The sequence below is a fragment of the Pristiophorus japonicus genome, chromosome 20 (assembly GCF_044704955.1).
Source record: "Pristiophorus japonicus isolate sPriJap1 chromosome 20, sPriJap1.hap1, whole genome shotgun sequence".
NCBI lineage: Eukaryota > Metazoa > Chordata > Chondrichthyes > Pristiophoridae > Pristiophorus > Pristiophorus japonicus.
The window spans coordinates 18,280,604-18,298,773 of NC_091996.1; the positions used below are offsets into that span (position 1 = coordinate 18,280,604).

The 18,170-nt window shown below is 44.2% G+C and overlaps 1 protein-coding gene across 10 annotated transcripts in view; it reads right to left on the minus strand.

The window, feature by feature from the left end:
* The window catches only part of rapgef1b (Rap guanine nucleotide exchange factor (GEF) 1b), a 203,660-nt gene that overhangs the window by 136,569 nt on the left and 48,921 nt on the right, over positions 1-18,170 (minus strand). For all 10 annotated transcript variants that reach the window (XR_011588156.1, XM_070863848.1, XM_070863841.1 and 7 more), the window contains exon 2: positions 3,072-3,214. Coding sequence is in view for 9 of the 10 variants with exons in the window: in XM_070863848.1 (XP_070719949.1) it covers positions 3,072-3,214 (143 nt within the window). In the remaining variant the exon portion in view is untranslated. The remainder of the gene's footprint in view (positions 1-3,071; positions 3,215-18,170) is intronic.

Genomic DNA, 18,170 nt, shown 5'->3' on the forward strand with positions numbered 1-18,170 from the left:
GTGAGGTTTTGGCAACTGGTTCAAAGCCAACATTTAGTTGTAAAATTGATGACAGAAACACAAATAGATACACATTTTTGCTCAGCGTAAGTGAACATTGTGAAATCTGAAGACCTCAGGATGATTGCACGGAGGTCTTTTACACAAGACGACAATAAATGTGTTATTTTGACGGTGCGCAATAATGTATGCACAACTTAACTTGGCATGTATTCACTTAATTTTTTATTACTTAGCCTGATCCCTGTATGCCTTAATTAAAAGTTCATGCATATTAAAGTACATCTCCTATTGCTCACAGGACTGAATTAATTTGATGCGATGCATGACAGGGCTTATTCTCAACATTTGTACAAGTAAACCAATCAGCAGATTTAATAGTGCAGAGGGAGAGGAGCTTGTACGATAAATCAGTGAAAGAAGAATACAGAAGCAGAGCGACTGCATTGGCACGCAGGATGCTGCAACAGATTTATTGTGTACATCAGTTAGAAAGTAATCATTGAAGAGGAGAATTAAACTTTTGATGCATTCACAAAGTTTCTGAAGATTAGGAAACGTTAAACCAAGAATGCCTTTCTAAGGAACCACTATATAAGTGTTAGAAGATAGGAGATACTACCATGGAGGGACACAGGAAAATAAATCAGCAGGCACAAGATTAAAAACAGGAAAAGTGCATGTAAACAGTGACAACCCTCAGTAGTCCAGTGGTCTAGTCCATATACAAGAGTTTGCTGTTGTGAACTGCTTTTTGGGGCAGTTCCAATACCATACCAAGGCTGCAACAGATCAGTGGTGCAATCAAGGCTGAGCGCTGCTAAAAGTGCATGGTTTTCTGAAGCCATTGGTGAAACAAACTAGACAGGATCGTATCAGCTGCAGGCAGAGATCCTTTAAAGCTTCTTCCGTCTCCATTAAGAAATATGCACAAGTTCTATCCATCCATGTATGAGACAGCCAAGGACAGCAACTAATAAAGACATCAGGAACAGTGCTTGGAGATTGGTAACTTGCATTTGAGACTGCAGGAACCCCAGAAATAGTATATTTTGCACGTGATGGTAGGAACCCTAGAAATATAGAGCGCAAATTTGGCCAGGAGTTGCTCCGTTTTTTTTGGAGCAACTTGATTTTTTAAGTTTCGTTTTTTTTTCCAAAAGGGGGCATTACCAGCCACCTACGCCTGTTTTGGTCATTTAAGCCAGTTTGGACAGCTAATAGTTGCTCCAAACTAACTTAGGCCAGCGTATGTGGCCAATTGTGGTCGCACAGAAAACCCTTGCAGAGAGTTAAGAAATCAGCGCAGGTAGCCAGAGATTTGGGGGGGGGGGGGGGGGGCGGGAAAGGGAAGTGAGAGGACCTTGCAAAGCACTAAACACCTTAACAATATTAAAGCTTAAAAAAACATCAAAAATAATAAATAAATAAGAGTCCTGCCTCTGCCCCGGGAAGTCAGCGGGAGAACGCACCGACTGCAGCATGCAGTGGCAAACCCTTCGGCCAGGGCTAGGGGCGGTGGGTGGGAAAGCAGTGAACTGGCCACATACCCAAGAAGCAGCAGGCTAGGCTCGCAGAAAGAGGCTGACAGGAGGGAACTTAAAGGGGGGGGGGTGGCCGATTGCCAATGTTAGTCTCCCATTGCGCATGCGCGAACGCTCCAATGCACATACGCAACGCTGCTGGCTCTCTTTCAGCAGCACGGCCCTAGTTCCGCCCCCACTGCTTTTGCCACACCAAGCCCAAGGACGGTCCACGGAGCGGGGAGAATACAGAGCTACATTTTCGGCACCGTTTTCGGAACAGAAAGTCGGCACACCTCAGGCAAGTGCGCCGAAAAAAACGGAGGGACAAATTTGGGCCCATAATATCTAAGCTGACTTCTGGTACCTGAACATCTCTACTGCAGCCACACTTATAAGCTACCCAGAAGCCATTTTCATACCAGTATTGTAGCTTACCTTGCTCAAAACCCCAAATACTGTCTTCAGACAATCTAAATTCCTGAACTGATATGCATCAGGAAAACAATGCCTGGATCCACATATCCTTAATAAAAAGGTATTTAAGCAGAAGACTACTGCTACAAAGTCCCAAGTGGAAAACACTACACACAACCAAAGTAAAATGCAACATAAAAAGTGATGCTCCATTGCAAATTGCCACTGTAGCGGTGTGCATACCAATTGAAGGAAACCTGGCCAGTATTGAACTTTTTAAATAGGGACTATCAGGACTAGTATCTAGAATGACTGTTACTAGAAAATAATCAGCTGCTTATTAATAGTCCCATTGATGCATAAACAAAGTGGATCTTTTCTAGATGAACTACATTATAACAGGCAGTCTGCCTACAAAAATGGCAATTTCTCCTATTTTCAAGTAACAATTCATTCTTTTCTGGTGCATACTTTTTGGAGGAAGACATCACACTGAAAATATTCTTTTTCTGCCCTACCTTCCCCCCCACCCTTTTTAAGAATTGACCTTTTTTGGTCATGCTTCTGTGCTCCAAGTGAGAGCTCAGTACTGGGATGCAAATTCCTTGAAGTTTTCAATACAGAATCATCAATACAATGACAAAAAAGATCCTCACTCCCCATTTCTGGACCAATTAGCTGCCTTCTCTCTGTGCTTAGCAGTCTTGGCTAGACTTTACTTCATGTCAGTTCTGCTATGATAATCAAACGCTCTTGCATAATGAAATGCGATCCTGCCAAAGACACTGAATGCAGCAGTTGAGTCCATCAGTAACAGGAAATGCCTTGCGGCTGACTAAATAAAATGGCAGCCTCAGTGGCAAAGTTTGAATTAGAAAGCGAGAAAACCCGTAACGAGACTATTAAACATGGGGCCACAGAACAGGAAAGTTACACAACTAACTTAGAACATACTGAAAGCACAATTATTTCTGAAAAACACACAATTTAATGACTATGGACTGTGACAACAGAATGCAAATGTTTCCTCATCTTTAATTCACGTACCTTGTAAATGAAAGAAAATAATTATTTATAAAGAAAATTTTCACATTACACTTTTTTGTACAATGCATAGAACGAGGAACCAACCTTGTTTGGAGGTTTTTCTGTGCTAGTCTTAATAGTTATTTCCACTGGTTTTCCCTTTTTTGATGGAGTTCGTTTTATTTTAGGCGAATGGAATTTGTCCATCAACTTCATGGTGAATGACGTCAGGTGGGAGCGTTGGGAATCTGGAAGAGTAAAGGAGCACATAGTAAACAAACGAGTACTCTACTAACAAAACACCATCATAGGGCAGTCCCTCGAGTCGAGGATGACTTGCTTCCACGTCAAAAAGTTCACAGGTGTTTCAATGAAGGACCTAAAATTCCAGATCTGAACTAAATCTTGAAGGGTGGAAGATGCCTGTGCGTGGATTTTTTTTTAAACGTGTGATGACCGTTGCACACCAGCCACCACACGGGCTTGACAGAGCTAGGTCTTGGCCCAGTAGCAAGGATTAACCAAAACGACTAGAGACCAGCTCTGCTGCAAGGACCCAGTGCGCACACATATTGCAGTGTGGGCTGGCCTGTGCTGCCCCTGGGCCCTCACCTCTTCTGGGCCCCAAACTCACGCCTCTCCTGGACCCCGATCACGTCCCTCTACAATGTCTCGCAGCTCCTAACAAAACACGGACTGGCCATTTATCCCACACCCATTTTTGTCATCATTGCCTACAAACCATTCACTGAACACCAAACACAATTCATGGGGTGAAGCAGTGAGAGATGCTTCACTGTAAAAGGTACTGTATAAATGAGTACATCTTGTGTCTGCAAGTGTTGAAGACTGCGGAACAGAATAATTAATAACTTGGATTAATATAGCGCCTTTAACATAGTAAAAGGTCCCAAGGCACTTCACAGGAGTATTATGCGATAAAAATGTGACACCAAGTCGCACAAGTAGAAATTAGGGCAGGGCCTTGGTCAGAGGTATGTTTTAAGGAGCGGCTCGAGGGAGGAAAGAAAGGTCGAGAGGCGGAGAGGTTTAGGCAGAGAATTCCAGAGCTTGGGGCCTAGGCAACAGAAGGTACAGCCACCTATGGTGGAGCGATTACAATCAGGATGCTCAGGAGGGCAGAATTAGAGGAGTGCAGACATCTCGGGGGCAGGGGTTAGAGGAGATTACAGAGATAGGGAGGGGCGAGGCCATGGAGGGTTTTGAAAATAAGGATGAGAATTTTAATGAGAATAAGTTAAGTATGAGGACCAAAGCCATAGCGAGTATGAAAATGGAAACATTTCATTTTAGAGATCAGTACATCGAAAAGTCGGTGTCAGACTCGCACCATTACTGTCACTGTACAATTAGTTGGATGGAGACAAGACTTCAAGCAACACAAGTTGGATGTTACTTTTTTCTCCAAGTATTGTCTGCACTTTACTGCATGATTACAAAGAATGTACAGCACAGAAACAGGCCATTTGGCCCAATTGGTCTACATCAGTGTTTATGCTCCACACGAGTTTCCTCCCACCCTACTTTATCTAACCCCATCAGCATACCCTTCTGTTCTTTGCTCGTGTGTTTATCGAACTTCCCCTTAAAAAGCATTTCTGTTATTCACCTCAACCACTCCGTGGTAACACGTTCCACATTCTCACCAACCTTTGGGTAAAGAAGTTTCTCCTGAATTCCCTATTGGAATAATTAGTGACTATCTTATAATGATGGCCCCTAGTTTTGGTTCCCCCCACCCCACCCCAAGTGGAATCATCTCACATCTACAAAAGCAAAATACTGCAGATGCTGGAATCGACCTGAAACGTTCTTGGTTTTTCTCTCCACAGGTGCTGTCTGACCCGCTGAAATTCCTAGCATTTTCTGTTTTTATCTTTACATCTACCCTATGTTTTCCTCTACCAAGCAGTCTTAAAACATCAAATGCCCAAGATACCAGGGCAAGATCCAGATTGCTTTCAATACAATAAAACACAGATCAGTGAACAGGATATTTACTGGCCTTCTGTTACAAACATGTTTCATTTTAATAACAAAGTCTTGAGGTAATAAAACACGTTAACTGGGCTTGAAACTAATCTAAATATGTGGATCGTATTTTATGTTGCAAAATTGCTTGGTGTCTGCACCAGTTACCTTGAAGTCATTTATGATGCATCACGGATGCACGAGAAAGGTTCTGGAACATAACAGCTTACGCATATTGAATAATTCTGTAATGCTGCTACAGCTCCTCAAAGTCTAGTGGATGTAGTTAGATATGGAGTTATTCAAAGAGAGAACTGGGTGAATATTAACCACCATTTAGTTCTAAATAACAAGCCACGATCAAAAATTCTGGCAGCAGTGTTAAGTTTGTCTTAAAGTTTGCTCTACAGTCAAAGTTTTTTTTTACCTTAATGGCTGATGATACTTGTTCGGTAGACTATTGCACCACTACACAAGCACCTCATCAGGGAGGTCGACAGAGGTTTTATGCAAAGATGAGAAAAAAAAGACTTGCATTTATATAGCGCCTTTCACAATCACCGGGCGTCCAAGAAGCATTTACAGCCAATGAAGTACTTTTGGAGTGTAGTTACTATGGTAATGTAGGAAATGTGGCAGCCAATTTGCACACAGCAAGCTCCCACAAACAGCAATGTGATAATGACCAGATAATCAGTTTTAGTGATGTTGGTCGAGGGATACCAGCGATAGCTTCCCTGTTGTTCTTCAAAATAGTGCCATGGGATCTTTTAACAACCACCGGAGTAGATGAGGTTGTCGGTCTCATCCGAAAGACGGCACCTCCAACAGTGCAGCACTCTCTCAGCACTGCACCAGAGTGCCAGCCTAGATTTGTGCACTCGTCTCTGGAGTGGGACTTGAGCCAACAACCTTTTGCCTCAGATCCAAGGTTGCTACCCGCTGAGCCATGGCTGACACAGATGTAAATACTGGGATATCATTTCATTCTATGCACTCAGTGGTAGCATCAAGCACTCAGGCCAGCTATGGCTCAGATGCAGAGTAACATTCCACCCCCCTACATGACCCACAAAAGCCAACTTTAGAATATTGGCACAAAGCCACCATCGTGCATTTTCTATTCCCCACACCAGCCACTTTCAATGACGTAATGCATTCTCTTGCACTGTGGGTTCCTGCGCACTCATTTTACGTGGAATGCAGTTGCCATTTTCATCTCAAACACAGGTAGTTTAGTGACAGATCCTCAAAGGGCCAATGAGGGGAAAAAATACAATTATCCAGATTAGGGCCAGCCAGGAGTCCTTATACAAGGACACATTAGCTCCAACCCAGGTGAACAAAATAGAAGCACCAAGTTTGAAGTCAGATAATTAAAAAAAACATTAACAGGGCAGTGCCAAATTTTCCTGTGGCTCTGAAGCTTTGGCCAACATCATAAGGACATAAGAAATAGGAGTAGGCCATTTGGCCCCTCGAGCCTGCTCCGCCATTCAATAAGATCATGGCTGATTTGATCATGGACTCAGCTCCACTTCCCTGCCCGCTCCTCATAACCCTTTACTCCCTTATCGCTCAAAAATCTGTCTCTCTCCGCTTTAAATATATTCAATGACCCAGCCTCCACAGTTCTTTGGGGCAGAGAATTCCACAGATTTACCACCCCAAGAGAAGAAATTTGTCCTCATCTCAGTTTTAAATAGGCAACCCCTTATTCTGAAACTATGCTCCCTAGTTCTAGATTCGCCCATGAGGGGAAACATCCTCTCTGCATCTACCTTGTTGAACCCCCTCATTATCTTATATGTTTCAATAAGATCACCTCTCATTCTTCTGAACTCCAATGAGTACAGGCCCAACCTGCTCAATCTTTCTTTATAAGTCAACCCCTTCATCTCAGGAATCAACCTAGCGAACCTTCGCTGAACTGCCTCCCATGCAAGTATATCCCCCCTCAAATAAGGAGACCAAAACTGTACGCAGTACTCTAGGTGTGGCCTCACCAATACCCTGTACAGTTCTATCCCCCTTGCAATAAAGGCCCACATTCCATTTGCCTTCCTGATTACTTGCTGTACCTGCATATTAACTTTTTGTGTTTCATGCACAAGGATCCCCAGGTCCCTCTGTACTGCAGCATTTTGTAATTTTTCTCCATTTAAATAACAATTTGTTTTTTTATTTTTTCTGCCAAAGTGGATAACCTCACACTTTCCCACATTTTTGCCATCTGCCAAATTTTTGCACCCGTCTATATCCCTTTGCAGATTTTGTGTATCCTGCTCACAATTTGCTTTCCCACCCATCTTTGTATCAGCAAACTTGGCTACATTACACTCGGTCCCTTCACCCAAATCATTAATATAGGTTGTAAATAGTTGAGGCCCCTGCACCTCTATAGAAAAGAGAAGGCTCAGAGGTGACTTGATGGAAGCCTTTTAAGTGATGAAGGGGTTTGATACGGTAGACGTAGAGAAGATGTTTCCACTTGAGGGGGGGGGGGGGGGACGAAGAGAAGAGACACCAGAACTAGGGGCTATAAATACAAGATAGTCATGAATAAATCTAATAGGGAATTCAGGAGGAATGTCTTTACTCGGAGAGTGGTTAAAATGTGGAAATCACTACAATAAAATAATTGAGGCCAACTTGCATTGATGTACTTAAGGAGAAGCTAAACATAAGGGAGAAAGGAATAGATGTTATGTTGTTAACTAAAGGGTGGGAGAAGGCTCGAGTGGAGCAAAAACACTGGCATAGACCCATTGGGCCAAATAGCATGTATCTGTGCTGTAAATACTATATAGAATCATAGAATGGATATAGCACAGAGGAGACCATTCAGCCTGTCGAGCACTTCAGCTAGTTCCACTCACCCGCCCTTCCCCGTAGCCCTGTAAAAAAATTTCCTTCATGTACTTATCCAATTCCCTTTTGAAAGTCACGTTCGAGTCTGCCTCCACCACCCTTTCAGGCCGTGCATTCCAGATCCTAACCACTCGCTGCGTGAAAAAGTTTTCCCTCATGTCGCCTTTGGTTCTTTTACCAATCACCTTAAATCTGTGTCCTCTGGTTCTTGACCTTCCGCCAATGGGAACAGTTTCTCTCTACTCTGTCCAGACCCCTCATGATTTTGACCACCACTATCAAATCTCCTCTCAACCTGCTCTAACATGTAATACGGTGTAATATTAGAACCGCCTACCAAAAGTCATGATAAAATTCAATCAAGTTATTAACACACATGAATTATTACCAACTCACAAGCAGCTGTAACTTAGACTTGTAGCAGACAGAGTCTGTCCCAAGTTATACAACGCAAGGGTGAAGCATGCAAAATGCAAATCCTGTCGCTGAGTCAAAGTTACACATCAGCTATAAAAGGCACTCAAGTAGATCTTCTGCATATCACAGAAACCACAGAAATGAACAGTGCCTGGCCATCCATCTGCAGTGAAATCTCAACAGATCAGCAGTGTCACATTTAACTGGAGCACAGTGCAGCAGTGCCATCATCCATCACATATTCCACAGGAGTAGTCAAACTAGCACTGCACCCTTGTCAGTATATACCCTTACCTAAACTGCCAGGTAACAGGGACACAGCCAGCTTGCTTGGTAAGGCCATCCAACAGAACAGAGATGCAACATAGATGGCCCTTCACAATCACCTTTCTGCACAGGAACTAAATGACTAGTCAGATCATATTCAGAATATCACATGACAGCTCGTGTGAATCAACAATCGCAACACAAATTATCTGCCTGTGGTCTGATTAACACAAACACCTAGTTAGCACGCCACAGAAACTAACTACAGCACCTCGATCAAAAAGATCACAATGCAAAATCATCCTTCCAATATTAAACTACAGCTCCATCATAGCTAGCAAAAACACTGCAGGACATCGAGATCCTTGTACTTACCGACCTTCCACCTACAGTGGCCAAACACTTAAGAAAGCTATCTACCTATCGGAGACTTAATTCTGTGTTAGACCATGCATTCTCAAAGTTTGTCCAAAATGCAAGTGTACTGAAACACTGGTCAGAGGCCTTGTGCATCACTGCTTTTACTGAGAACGATACAAGAGCAACCGGTACAGTGCACAGATGATGTTTTATGCCAAGAAGAATGTTGGCACCAAGAAATAGTATTTTGAAATGATGAGGTATTTTCAGCCAAGCCAGCACACTGCATATGTATCTAAACATTCCTGGATTTAGGCCAGCCTACTCTGTACTCAGACATTTCCCACCTATAGCAAATAAGCTTGAATGGAATGGAACCCAAGTTGCGTGAAAAGCACTCACACAGCGAGTGACTTCACCCCATTCATAGTGTATAATGCAACTTCCCTTCAATTCAGATTAACAACTTGTATTTATATAGCACCGTTTAACGTGGTAAAACAGCCCAAGGCGCTTCACAGGAGTGTTCGAAGACAAAAAATTAATTTGGCACCGAGCCAGGTAACAAAAAATTACGGCAAATGACCAAAAGCTTGGTCAAAGACATAGGTTTTAAAGAACTTCTTGAAGGAGGAAAGAGGAAAGAGCAAGGCGGAGAGGTTTAGGGAGGGTGTTCCAGAGCTTAGAGCCTAGGCCACCAATGGTGGAGCAGTTATAATCAGGGATGCTCAAGAGGGCAGAATTTGAGGAGGGCCAACATCTTTGGAGGGGGGGGGGGGGGGTAAAACCTCAAATATGGCAGCCAAAATACAGTTCAGTAATATGCTTCCCTTCCCTCCCCCCCACCCACATATTGTTCATCTAAATGACCACGTGCCAGGTGCGGCTCAGTGGGGAACATCCTTGCCTGAATCAGAAGGTTGTGGGTTCAAGATCCACTCCAGAGACTTGAGCACTAAAATCTAGGTTGACCCTCCAGTGCAGTACTGTGGGAGTGCAGCACAGTCGGAGGTGCCGGCTTTCGGATGAGGCGTTAAACCGAGGCCCCGCTTGCAATTGCACTCCGCTTGCATTGAGGGGTGGTAAGGCCAATTCTGCGGCGGGAGCAGGACTTCCACACTGGGGGCTAAAATTCTCTGCCCCAGAAGGGAGCCTGTGCGGGGAGGCAGAGGGAAGATGAGGGGAGACGGGAGTGGTGGAGGTGGGGGGGGGCAGAGAAACCCAGGGCCGGGGACAGGAGGGGCCACATTGCAGCGAAGGTCTGGGGAGGGGGGGGGGGGGGCGAAGCGTGTTGGAGGGGCAGGTCTGGGGGCTCTGTGCCTCGGTGCGGGGAGTGTTCAGAGTTGGGTGGACGGGTTAACTGCGCAGATGGCGGTTGGTGGATGTGGTGTGGTTGGCGTCGCGGGGGCGTGGCCGGGGCTGGGGGCTCGACATCCGGGGGTGTTCGGCATTTGGGAAGGATTCTGACGGGACGGGACGGGGGGGGGGGGGGGGAAGTGTTCCCGGTGTTGGGTGGGTCCAGAGCCAGGATGGTGGCACGCTCTTGGGATGGGGGGTGGGCTGGGATTGGGAGAGTCTTCTTCACTCGGGGAGTTGTTGGCCTGTGGGGTTCCCTGCCACGGAGAGTTGTTGATGCCAGTTCATTGGATGTGTTCGGGAGGGAGTTGGATGTGGTCGTTGTGTCTGGGGGAGTCAGGGGGGTGTGGAGGGGGGGGGGGGGGGGAGGTGCTGGGGTGGGTGATCAGCCATGATCTTGTTGAATGGCAGTGCAGGCTCGAAGGGCCGAATGGCCTACTCCTGCACCTATTTTCTATGTTTCTATGTCCCGTTTGCTCTCAGGTGCACGAAGATCACAGGGTAGTATTGAAAGAAGAGTAGGGGAGGTATCCCCGGTGTCCTGGCCAATAGTTAATCCCTCAATCAACATCACAAAAAACAGATTATCTGGTCAATCATCACATTGCTGTTGGGAGCTTGCTGTACACAAATTGGCTGCCGCATTTCCTACATTACAACAGTAACAATTCAAACAGTACTTTATTGGCTGTAAAAGCGCTTTGGGTCATCCAGTGGTCGTGAAAGGCACAATATAAATGCAAGTCTTTTTTTTCATATAATCAACATGGTTAACACACATGCAGTCTTGGTATGTGGCGTTGCAAGAAACCCAGAGCGAGATCAAAATACAAGTCTATAGGGAAAGGGGTAAGCAATATGGTATGTAAAAGAATGAATGCTATGCCTAAAAAGGAAGATATTTCGCAAACACTGGACAATTCTGTGAAAGGGTGGCTCTGTCAATGGGTAGAGGGACACGCTGCTTCGGATAAACAGGAACACAAGAGCAGGCTGAGAGTGTGGGAAAGAGGAAGGCAGGAAGCCTGGATGACTGCTGCTTTTGCCTTCTGGGTCATGGAAGCTTGATTATAAGTGGATCAAGCCACAGCTCATTGGATACATGTTGGGGAGAGAGAGATAGAGATAGAGATAGAGATAGAGATAGAGATAGAGATAGAGATAGAGATAGAGATAGAGATAGAGATAGAGATAGAGATAGAGATAGAGATAGAGCGAGAGCGAGAAACTTAAAATGATGTAGCTTTCAAAACAAGTACTTGGGGAAAAGACTAGGAACAAAATTCAGAAATGTATGACATTTTTAAATATACAGAACAGTACACTTTATAAATACCCACAGCTTCACAAAAGGTTATCTAGTGTGAGCAGTTTAGAGAACGCTGGAATTTTGGATCTAAAATTTCAAAGTACAAAACCATGTGTTTTCTACAGGGCTCCCGAATGTCCCCTGCATCAGTTGCACTTTGCAGAGGGGCAACCTGATCCTAGGTCTCTCCCGAAGCAACATAAAATCATCTGCTTAAGGGCACAGGAGGACCCCAGGATTGGCTATCCCATCAAATTTCCCTTCCTTATTAAAATTAAACAACCCTTGGCCTTTTTTAGCATGGCACTGATCCACTGCTGATTGGGAAATAGGACCCCACATGGCTGAAAGCTGATCTCAACTCAGCAGTGCAATAACATTCAGCAACGGGAGAGAAAATCACCAACATTTCCATCTCCAACGTGCTCCTTTATTGCTATTTCCAAGCTTTAAAAAAAACAATTGTGGCCATAATTAGCTTCTGGAACACTCAGTTACAAAGCTATCAAGGGAAAATGTGAATATTTTAACAGCACCACAACATCCAAAAAGGGTTAAAGGACTTCAAGACTGCGCACACGACTGTGGGTACATTCTTCCTTCAAGTAGGCTGCAACAATTATTTTTCAACGTGTTTTTACCTGCCCCTGCGCCCAAGGGAGCTATTTTTCCCCTTGAACAGATTTTTTTATTTGCCTCCCGTAGATCATTACTGTTTATTTGGTGGGGAAAATGTGAAATCTTTTGTATGGACTTCTGAATGCTTGGCAGTGATTTCAAAAGTCACCACAACATATTTTGTATATCACATCATAAGTGCTTTTCTTTCTTTTATATCCTTCATTGCTTCAAACAGGATATCATTTTTATTTACGAAGGTAGCATCATTACTACTGTAATCACAGAAGGTAATGCTTAGAGGATCACTCTGCATATTAGATTGAAGAAAGGCAACATTATGCACCGACATAATTACATTTTTACTAAGATTTGAAAGCAATTATTTGTACGTGGACCTTGTCTACTAACTATAGGACTATATTGCTAACAATTGCAAACTTATCGAACCAGCAATGATTATCTTGAAATATAAGTAACAACATTGGTTTGCTGTTACAATAGTAAACCTTCATTGTGAAATGTCTCAATTAATTTGGGAGTAGCATGTCTACTAAACAAATCCAAACCCTAAAGATCATGGTCCCAAGTTTCGCCATGATTTGCTCCTGATTTTTTAGGAGCAACTGGTGTAGAACGGAGTATCTTAGAAATCGGAATTCTCACCATTTAGTTTGCTCCAGTTCTAGTCAGTTAGAACAGTTTCACTTTGGAACAGAATTTTTTTTTCAAAAAGGGGCGTGTCCGGCCATTTACGCCGGTTTTCAAAGTTTCGTCAGTGAAAACTTACTCCAAACTAACTTAGAATGGAGTAAGAGAAGATTTTTGTACGCTCGAAAAAACCTTGTCTACACTTTAGAAAATCAGGTGTAGGTTACAAATCAGGCGTCAGGAATGGGGGGGGGGGGGGGGGGGTTTAAAGGGAAGTTTACAAACATTAAACACTTCAGTTTTACAAATAAAGAGCCATCATCAATAATAAATGATAAAAACATCAATAAATCAATCAAAAAAATTAATAAGAAATAATTAGAAAAAAAAATCAATAAATAAAACATTTTCTGCTTACCGACTGCAGCACCGGGAGCCCTCCAACAGCGTGCTGGGATGACCCCCCCACCCCCAGTGTGTGTCTGTCAGTGTCTCTATCTCTCTGTCTGAATGTCTGTCAGTGTCTGTGTTTCGGGGGGGGGGGGGGCGGTGGGGAAAGGAGATGGGGGGGGGCCGTGGGAAAAGGAGATGGGGGGGAGCACGGTGGGGAAAGGAGATGGGGGGGGGGGGGGGTGCGGTGGGGAAAGGAGATGGGGGAGGGAGGCTGAACGGGCCGGCCCGAGTCTTCGGGCAGGGCCCATCCCCAGCACCAGATTTACAGGTCGTTAGGCGTTGGGTCGGTGGGGAGCGCGGGTCGGGGGGTGGGAGGGAGGTCGGTTCGGTTCGGGTTGGGGGGGGGGGGAAAGAGAGGGAGAGGGAGGTCAGGTCGGGGGGAGGGAGGGAGGGTCCAGTCGGCCGGGGGGGGGGTGGGTCGGTCCGAAGATGGGGGAGTCAGGTCGGGTCCAGGGGGGATCGGGAGTCGGGTCGGGGGCGGGAAGTGGGAGTCGAGTCGGGTCGGGTCGGGAGGAAGCAGGAGCTGGCCATGGGAGGAGCATTTTTCACGCAGACCCAGTGAGGCCATTCGGCCAGGGCTAGGGGCCTCGTGCTTCGGGCCCCTCCCACACAGTTTTGGGCGCCTGGAGCTACTGCACATGCGCGCCCACTATAGCGCGCATGTGCAGAGGTCCCTGCACTGTTTTCGGCGCAGGGACCTGGCTCCGCCCCGACAGCTCATGCTGCGCTGCGCCGAGGGCCAGCAGGGAGCTGGAGAATCTGCAAGTTTTTTTTTGGCGCACCTTGTGGCGTGAAAAACGGGCATCCAGGTCGGGACTGCGCCGTTCTAGGCGCGGCTCGAAACTTGGGCCCCATAAGTTAGAGCTGGAAGGTGGGAGTTCAGAGTCACAATAACAGCAACAAAGTGGAAACAAAATAAATCTCATCACGAAGGAGGGGGGTCGGGGGGGAATTTAAAAGACATCCATCAGCCCAGTCATTGCTGGCCTGAAATTACCCCATTGCATTGAACTTCGAATCTTTGTCCTCATCTACAAATCCCTCCACGGCTTTGCTCTGACCTACTACAACAACCCCCTCCAGCCTTATGCCCCTTCCCGTGCACTGACTCGCCATATTTAATATGTCTCTTGTCTTGCACCCCCCACTCCCCAATCCCCAATCACTGGTGGCAGCCATCTTGACTCTAAAACTCCCTCTATAAACTCTTCCACCACCTTTAAAAGCTTCAGAGAACTTGTCTTCCATCGAACTTTCGGTCACCTCTCAGCTCTCCCACAACGGATGATATCTATTTCTTTCTTACTCTTTTAGAAGTTTTCCTATTTTAAAGGGTACTATTTAAATGTAGGCTGTTTAAATTGTTGGTTCTTTCAAGGTTTGCCAACACAGAGCAGACTGTTTCACGTGACAGTTTATGCCTAAAGCGGATAAGTTACTTCACATGGCGCACATTCTCCACGAGAAAAACTGATGCCCTCGAGTGATCAACAAGCAGCAATCTCACGAAACTGCGGAAGCAAAACTTAAAAACTATCCAAATGCCCCACCCTCAATGAAATTACTGCCTGAAAACCACACCTGGCTATCCATTATTCTGTGGCGTTGTATGGCAGTTTTATTAACACTTGCTCAGCGATTTTGTCAAAGCAAGTATTCTGATGAATCAACATAAAATGTTACGCTTTTCCTGAGAATCATCGAAAGCTAGGAAGAAGTGACCCAGTGTTACAAGTTTATCAAGTAATCATCTGCAATTGAACACCAGAAATTATTTGTATTTATTGCCTCTATTTGTAAAATCAGCACCATTTACAAAAAAATCCATCTCAATTGTTTCCTCCCCTCAATTGAGGGACGTTCTGTTGAAAAGGTTGAGATGCTAACACTGACAAATGGAATAGCATCAAGAATTCCTTGGTCAGTTATAGCAAGTTTTTCCAGTCAAGCTCCGTCTATTCTGCTCCAAAGTGCCTTAGTCCCAAGTTCAAAGTAGCATTCATTGGTACAACCCAAGTCTGCCATTTTCAATTTCCCATATCAGAGGTATAAGCAGCAGTCAAAATGAGGCAATTTTCTGCTGTTGGCCCGTGCCCACAAGTATCTATCTTGCTGTAAGGATCCAATGTGAGTTTGGAGAGCGTCAATCAAGGAAAACCATTGCACCATCAGTAGAGTTTGGAATTGAATTCTGGCCCAAACATGCACACACAATGTGCTACTTTACTGTTACCAGTCCTCTACTTGTAATCATTTTCATCAGTATTGCATTTAAATGAGAATTGTCCTATGTGGTAATGCCACCGATTCACTACTGGAGTGGTACTTTTAGATCAATTTTTCTCAATCTTTTTTTTTTTAAAAAGAGCATTGGAAGTTTAATCACCTGTTGTAATAGCTTTTCAAAGCTCCATATATCAATTTAAATTTTCAAACTTCAGCTTGACTAACATTTGGTAGTCACCCCCACAGGAAAGAAAGGAGCTCTGATGAAAGATCATGGACCTGAAACGTCAACAGTTTCTCTCTCTCTCTCCACAGATGCTGCCTGACCTGAGTATTTCCAGCATTTTGTTTTTATTTCAGATTTCTAGCATCCACAGTTTTTTGCTGCGAATGCAAGCTTCTTTCAGTCAATAATGGCAATCCATTAATGAAATGTAACCATCAAGTCTTAGAAATTCCGCACCAAGTTGTGGAATAATTTAGTTTACTTTCAAATTCACAACACAATGCCTCTGAAGTATTGAGACTCATTCCTGCACCTACAGGAGAAATATGCTTTCTTAATTTACCATGAGAACACAACCAACTTTCAGAACCAGCCAGGACTCCCAATATAAATCCTTTCAGGAGCTTAAGACAGCTGAAGTCTGGGAGTACAATACTTCCAAAGCTCAGTTTGTGACTTTCAAAAGTAATTTATTACTAGAATTAATGTGGAGAATCTCTCTGTGGACTGACTGCAACTCCCTTGTCCTTCCCCTCCCCATCTTTATCCACACTTGAGCTGCAATTCACATGAATCAAGAAACTGTATTTGAAGCACAGTACTTGGGAGTTATTTAACCCAAAAAGCAGATTTGGATTACGCTAGTATAAATGCTCAAGCAACCTTTCTACCAAAAAAGAGGGAGCATAATTCAGGCAGGTAATTTAGTATCAAACCCTTGAACAGAAGCAACCATTTATCAAGCCACTAAAGGTCTCATCAAATTAGGTCTCACCATCAGGATGTGAAGTAACCAATTTCTGTAAGAGCAGCAGCAAAAAAAATTAAGGTGTCAGTTTTAGCCGAGTGAGACTTCGCCCATTTTCAATTCTTCTTTCGAAAGTGAACAGAACAAATAAAAAGATGGGGATAGGTAGCGAGTTGCAGCAACAGGGTGGGGCTCAAAACCTTTGCTTTCGCTAAAGTTTTCTCCCTCTCTCAATAGGTCTCTGCCACAGCCCAAAAACAAGAGAATCTGCTCCCAAAACTCCACGAATCACACACCTGGTAAAGAGGCTGCTCATGCTTACCTGCAATAACAAGGCTGAATTGGGGGAAGGAAAATATCACCAACACTTCTCATAGATCGTAGAAAATCGAGACTCAGAAGGAGGCCATTTCGGCCCATCGTGTCCGTGCCGGTCGAAAAAGAGTTAGCTTGCCTAATTCCACCTTCCAGCACTAGGTCCGTAGCCCTGTAGGCTCTTTAAGTGCACAACCAAGTACCTTTCAAATGTGATGATGGGTTCTGCCTCTACCACCCTTTCAGGCAGTGAGTTCCAGACCCCCACCATCCTCTGGGTGTAGAAATGTTTCCTCATCTCCCCTCTAATCCTTCTACCAATTACTTTAAATCCATGCCCCCTAGTTATTGATCCCTCTGCTATGGTGAACAACGATCAGTATGAAAATTCCTGAGGTCACTCCAGCGAAGTAACATTACTACATCCAGTAGAGTAGAAAATGGTTACAGGAATAGAAATGACCATTGTGCAAAGTTGATATGCATTACCAAATATAAGAGGAGCACTCCGCTTTCGGACTGTTGCAAACAAGTCAGTTTCCAGGCATCGAGGCCACAGTCTACATTATTTTAATTGCACAGTAGTTTGGGTAATTTCTGCCAATAAGTCAGGTCAAACTTGGTTGCAGTTACTGAATTAAAAAAGTCAACTGCTGAGCCCTTTAAAAATATTATTTTACTAAAAATACAAGTCTTGGAATCATACAGCACAGGAGGCGGCCATATGGCCCCTCATACCTGTGCCAGCTCCTTGAAAGAGCCATCCAATTAATCTCACTCCCCTGTTCTTTCCCCATAGTCCTACAATTATTTTCCTTTTCAAGGATATATCCAATTCTCTTTTGACAGTTCCTATTGAATCTGCTTCCCCCAACCATTCAGGCATTGCATTCCAAATCATAACTCACTGCAAAAAACTATTCTCATCTCCCTTCTGGTTCTTTTGCCAATTAACTTAAATCTGGGTCCCCTGGTTACAGACACTCCTGCCAGTGGAAACAATTTCTCCTTATTTACTCTATCAAAACCCTTTAGAATTTGGAACGGTTCCATCATTTTACTTCCCACACATTTTAAAGCTGAAAATTATATGCAACATTAAATAAAAATACAATGCAGAAGCAAAGAAACAAACAAAAAAATGTGGCAAAATAGAATGGAGAAACCGAAATAGAAAAGAGCTGAAGAACACAAACAAGGAAAAACAACTAAAATTCAGGTGCAACATCATGCCCATTTGATAAAGTTGCATCATCAGGAGCGAAGCACATCTGTGCTCCACCATGCCAGGATGAGGCAGGAATCAATCACATCTGCAGGATGCCCACCTCAGCTGGACCACCAAAATAGGTGTCAAAACAGAGAAAGAAAATCAGAGGGCAAGTCACCCAAGGA